Source organism: Symphalangus syndactylus, chromosome 24 (assembly GCF_028878055.3).
Source record: "Symphalangus syndactylus isolate Jambi chromosome 24, NHGRI_mSymSyn1-v2.1_pri, whole genome shotgun sequence".
Classification (NCBI taxonomy): domain Eukaryota; kingdom Metazoa; phylum Chordata; class Mammalia; order Primates; family Hylobatidae; genus Symphalangus; species Symphalangus syndactylus.
The window spans coordinates 34,199,800-34,205,799 of NC_072446.2; the positions used below are offsets into that span (position 1 = coordinate 34,199,800).

The following is a 6,000-nucleotide window of genomic DNA, read 5'->3' on the forward strand; positions in this document are numbered from 1 at the left end:
GTGATCCTCCCACCTCAGCCTCCCAAAGTGCTGAGATTACAGGGGTGAGCCAATGTGCATGGCCTCAGAAATGGGATTTCTTGAGCACAGAGGAAAGACCACGGGAGGACATTGCCAAAGGGCAGCCATCTGCAAGCCAAGGAGAGTGGCCTCAGAAGAAACCAGGCCTGCCAAAACCTTGACCTTGGCCCTCAGCCTCCAGAACTGTGAGAAAACACATTTCTGCTTAAGCCACCCAGTCTATGCTTGTTATGGCAGCCCTAGCACAAGAATACCCCTTCCATCCAAGTGCCTCTGAGGTCAGAGATCTGTTCAAAGTGCCTGAGAGCCAGAGCTCCTGGAAGTAGCCCTTGACCAATGGCAAGCAGGAGGACGGGGTGACAGGGTGGGGCTGGAGTAACTCGGAGGCGTGTTCTCTGCTGTCCCCGAGTTCCCCAGCTAGACAGAGCTTCATTGCCCACCAGGCTGACTTCCTTCCCTTCCCTTCCTCACTTCCCCACTCCCCTGTGGGTTTTGTCAGATCACTTCCAAGATAAAGTATTGCACTGAAATTCTTGCCCTAAGGTCTGCTTCTGTGGGAAGCAAACCAAGGAGACATGATATTACCACACTTAGCCCTCCCATGACTCCATCAAGGAAGCAGGCCCGTCCCCTTTGGGAGATGGGGAAGAGAGACTCAGAGAGGGAAAGACACTCATCCAAGAGCCAGGACTCGATCCCCAGGCCACCTCCGGGCTTGGACTCCATCTGTCCATCACGTGGCCTTTCTGATGAGCTAGGAATACCTTGGACCTAAGAAGGATGGGGCAAAGGCCAAGGCCAAAAGCTCCAGGGCCTGGGAGCAGAGCCAACTTACAAGAATGACTTGCGCACCTTCCACCTGCCCTGGACCCGGATGGAGGAGTCGGAGATGCTGAGACTCAGGCCCTGGCCGGGGACAGGCCTCAGCGCAGAGTGAAGCAGCTCACAGCTGTGGATGTTCAGGCTGAAGGGAGAGACACGGAAGGAGGTGTCAGCCCTGGGCCTGGACCCAGCCTCACCAGGGACCTTGCACCTCCCCTCTCCACAGTGGGGACTAGACCAGCAGAATCTGCTCCAGGTGAGCACCTGCTGTGCCCCAGGCATCGACCATATGACCATGCTAAGCACATTACTTTCTTCATGCCATATGGGCCACACTGAAGGGGTCAGCACTGTTCTTGTTCCCTTTCCACAAAGGGGGAAATAGAACCTTGAGGAAGGGATGCAATTGCTCATGGTTTTGCAGTCAGCATCAGAACCCATGAATCTAATGCCCCCGGTGGCATCCTGAGAGGGTCCATAGACATATCCCTTTGGGTTTGCAGCTCCTGCTGACCCTCCTCTCTCTCAATACATCCAGGTAGGGGGGAAACAGATTCAGGGAAGATGGTGACAGCCTTAAGATAAGACCCAAAAAGGGTCAGCAAGGTTGCCGACAGTGGGAAAAGAATGGTCAAGTTCTATTTTATTTGCCTGGCACATAGTAGGTGCCCAATAGATGTTTGCTGATGGACTGAATAAAAGAAGGCAGGAATGAAGGAAACACCCAATAGCAGTGAGCGGGGAGGGGTACGATGTGCTACGGGCCTGATTATCGTTTCTTCACTGTCCATCCCTCAAAAAGCAGTTCGTGCTGTTTTAAAGCATCAGCTGCTCGAGTCTAGTAATCTTTTGAAGACTTGGCTCAAATGCCACCTTCTCCTGGAAGACTTCCCTGACTCCCCCAAGTACAAACTTCAGCTCTAACCGTTGGGCTACTAGATTTAAAGTGTAAGGTCTACCTTCTCTTCCAAACTATATCTAGTGGCCAGATTGGATCTTGGATGAGCACTCTGAAGGAGGAAGTAGATCAACCCCATTTTACAGATAAGGAAATCGAGGCTCAGGTCACACAGCCAGTAGGTCTTCCTTAATATTTGCTGTGTGACTGAGTGGAGGAGCTCAATTCCTTCCCAGAATTTCCTACTGAACTCTTCAGGGAGCTATCCCACTATCTGCCCCAGAGAGGTCCCCCCGCAGCCCAATCCTGAGGCTCTCTCTTCCTCACTCTCCAATTCCCCCTGACAGCCAGCTCCAGCCACTTCAGAGCCCCAGCAGAAGGGAGAGCCCCACCTGTGGAACTCATAGCGCCCATGGCCGACGTGGGGGATCCTCAAGTCCCCGGTGAAGTCAGGCAGCGTGATCCTGAGCAGCTCACTCTGCAGAGCCAATAGCCCCTCCTGGGCCGCTGTGGACAGGAAATAGCTGGGAGTCAGCTCGATCTGCCTGTCTCCTCCCCTGCTCTAAACCCTACGGTGGCTCCCACCTGTCCTCAAGAGAGGGGCCAACGTCCTTATTAGCATTAAGTACAATGACAGGATATGAGCCCCTCTGCGTGCCAGGTAGCATGAGGGACATTCAGAGGCGTCCCTGCATTTCTGTGGCATTGTTAGGTTCATGCCCATTTTACTGATGAGGAAATGGAATGCCTTTGCCAACAACTCCCCGAGGGCAAAAGTGCTGTGCGCTTGGACGGATGGTCCTCCTTCTTGTCCTCCATGACATCTGGGCTGTGTAGAAGAAACTGGAAGGATTTGGGGGCTAGAGAAAGGGGGCATCTTTCTAGCTGGATGACTTTGACAAAGTCCCCATACAACCTTCACTTTGTTCATCTGTCAAATAGCAATGACAACAATACATTTGCTGGGCGTGGTGGCTCACGCCTGTAATCCCAGCAATTTGGGAGGCCGAGGTGGGCAGATCACCTGAGGTCAGGAGTTTGAGACCAGCCTGGCCAATAAGGTGAAACTCCATCTCTACTAAAAAATACAAAAATTAGCCGGATGTGGTGGTAGGCGCCTGTAGTCTCAGCTACTCGGGAGGCTGAGGCAGGAGAATTGCTTGAACCTGGGAGGCAGAGATTGCAGTGAGCCGAGATCACATTACTGCACTCTAGCCTGGGTGACAGAGTGAGACTCTGTCTCAAACAAAAAACAAACAAAACAAAACAAAACAAAACAAAACTTTCCTCGTTGGCATGGCATTGAAACTGCAAAGCAAGAAGGGGGATGTGAGGATAACAAGCTTGGTGCCTGGCACACAGCAGGCACTCAGTAAATGCCCAGAACAGCAAACAGGGTTTATATTATTAAAAATATGGAAAGGGGCCAGGCGCGGTGGCTCACGCCTGTAATCCCAGCACTTTGGGAGGCCAAGGCGGGTGGATCGTTGAGACCATCCTGGCCAACATGGTGAAACCCTGTCTCTATTAAAAATACAAAAATTAGATGGGCGTGGTGGCACGTGCCTGTAATCCCAGCTACCCGGGAGGCTGAGGCAGGAGAATCACTTGAACCAGAGGGTCGGAGGTTGCAGTGAGCCGAGATTGTGCCATTGCACTCCAGCCTGGCAACAGCGTGAGACTCCGTTTCAAAAAAAAAAAAAAAAATATGGAAAGGACCAAAATGCCCAACCTCAGAGGACTGGTTACATAAACATGGTGTGTGTGCACAGTGCAAAGGAACAAAAGACAAACTTTCCTGATTTATGGTTTCAATGCAAGTAGCAGTTACCAGGTCTCACTGTTCCAAGATCTGAGGGGCCCAGTTTCTGTCCCCAAGGGAGGCATGGGTACACAGATGACCGGCAGCCTCCCCTTTCGCCTCTTTCCAATTTGCTCTTCTCCCTCTAGCAAACGCACATGTTGGGGTCCTTCCGCCTGGAATGCTACCCCTTGCCCCTGGGTAATTCCCACTGTCTTTTCCATTTTACTACATCCTGGAATCCTTCCCTGATTTCCCTCTTCCTGTCTCGAGCCAGTCTGGGCTCCCAACAACCCTACCTAAGGGAATGTTGTTATCTCATTTAATAGGTAAGGCAATTCAGGCTCTAGGGATGTGAGAAGACATGTGGTCAGTGCCTGTCCATATCCTTGAGTCTTTCCACTGAGTGACAGTTGACTCCCAGCTGCCAATGTCTGCCTCCCTGAGCCTGTATGTCCCAAGGCTCTTGGTCCTGGAACTGCAGAAAGCAGGTACATGCAACAGGACAGAAGTGCTGGGGAGTTGACAAACCCCCGGCACAGAAGCCCTCAATCAATCGCTGTGGTGTATAAATATTCCAGTTCCCTTGCCACCTGGATAGTCTGGAGGCTTTGTTTCAACATTGAAAAAAAAATTCCTACTTTTGCTCATTCTTTGTTTTATTTTTATTTATTTTTTTGAGACAGTCTCCCTCTGTTGCCCAGGCTGCAATGCAACAGCACGATCTCGGCTCACTGCAACCTCTGCCTCCCGGGTTCAAGTGATTCTCCTGCCTCAGCCTCCCAAGTTGCTGGGATTACAGGTGCCTGCCATCAAGACTGGCTAATTTTTGTATTTTTAGTAGAGGCGAGGTTTCACCATGTTGGCCAGGCTTGCCTCGAACTCCTGGCCCCAAGCTATCCACCCACCTCGGCCTCCCAAAGTGCTGGGATTACAGGCGTGAGCCACTGCGCCTGGCCTGCCCATTCTTTAAAATTGAGGAATAACATACATAAAGTACCTAACGGGCACAAATTTTAAAGGTATTGCTAAATAATTTTTAATGTTTATACAGCCATGTGATCACCACCTGGATCAAGATATGGCACCTTCCAGCACCCCGGCAGACCTCCCTCACGCCCTTCAGGGTCTCTGCCTGCCTCTAGAGGTGACCACAATTCTGACTTCCAGTTCAGAGGCATGTGTTTCCAAACTTTATGCAGAATTTTCCCAGCTGAGTGGTTCCCATCATCAGAGGTGGTGGCTGGTTTAATTGCACACTCTCTCCTGGCTGCCCTCCCTTCCTCATCTCTGTACTGATTCCCTACAGTGTTTCCTGGAATCATTTCCCAAATCAACTACTTGCACGCAAAGCTGTGTTCTGTTGGCTGGTGGAGGACCTCACTACCACAAATAACATGCCCAGGGCACTCAGCTGGTGGGCGGTGAGGCCAGAATCGGAGCCAGAGCCACCTGACCCAGAAGGTGGCACTGCCCCAGGGAGAGGGTCCAGTCTGTGTCCCCACTCCCTGTCCCCACTGTACCCAGAGCAGCCTGGGGCGTGGGTTTGCCAAGTCCAGCCAGCAGATGTGGCTTCTTACCATACTCCAGTCCCTTGTCGGTGATCCTGGCGACCAGGCCGGGGTTGGCACCCAGAGCCTCTGGGGTGGACGTGAGCAGCAATGCCAGCAGTATGGACGGCAGGGCTCTGGCCAAGGCCCCCATCCTAGATTCCCAGCGCAGTGGGCCGGGACTGTCCCAGCTGTGGATTGGGCTCAGGTCCCTTAAGTAGCCAAGGCCCGATGCCTGGGGGCAGTTCCTGAGGCTGGATGGGCTCCTGGGAGCGGGAAGGGGAGGTACAGGGACTGGAACCTGCTTGCGACATCATTGAAGTCATAAGGTCATACTTAGAAGCCAGTTTTCACTGCCCAGATCAGTGGATGAGGAAGCCTGTCTCCTATGATCACCCCTGTCCACCCTCCCCACAGAAAGACCCCACATTCATCACCATTCATCTTGCCTCATCTCAGCCAGTCTCTTAAGAGCTTGGCTAGGAAGGCCTGGTTTTGCAGATGAGGAAACTGAGGTTCAAAAAAGCCACATAGCTCCCTCGAGATCTCACACCCAGCAGACGGCAGGGTTGAGAGTGAAGCCACATCTGGCACCAACCAAACTCTCTTTTTTTAAATATACCGGCTCTGTTTATTTAAAAAATAAATGTTTCCCCTAATGGGAAAACAGTGTCTCTCAAACCTTGCTGGTGGTGACATTTTCTGGAAGGCAATTGGCAAATGTTTAAACAGCTGCATGCCCTGTGACCCAGGAATTCAATTTCAGGGACTTGACCCTAAGTACATAATTGAGTCAGTGTGCCAGTAAATCACTGCTCTAAGATACCATTGCTATGCTGTGTGAAACAGGACAGGAGAAGTGAGACCCAACCTCATGTATCCACCAGAAGGGCATTGGTTAAATGAAT

The 6,000-nt window shown here is 51.7% G+C and overlaps 1 protein-coding gene across 1 annotated transcript in view; it reads right to left on the reverse strand.

Annotated features, from left to right (window-relative positions):
- Positions 1 to 5,281, reverse strand: part of LBP (lipopolysaccharide binding protein) — a 32,567-nt gene extending 27,286 nt beyond the window's left edge. Inside the window, exons 1-3 of the mRNA XM_055265187.2 lie at positions 5,123 to 5,281; positions 2,134 to 2,248; positions 857 to 985 (exon numbers count right to left, since the gene is read on the reverse strand). Coding sequence (XP_055121162.1) covers positions 857 to 985; positions 2,134 to 2,248; positions 5,123 to 5,246 — 368 coding nt within the window. The 5' untranslated portion in view covers positions 5,247 to 5,281. The remainder of the gene's footprint in view (positions 1 to 856; positions 986 to 2,133; positions 2,249 to 5,122) is intronic.
- Positions 5,282 to 6,000: the final 719 nt, after the last annotated feature.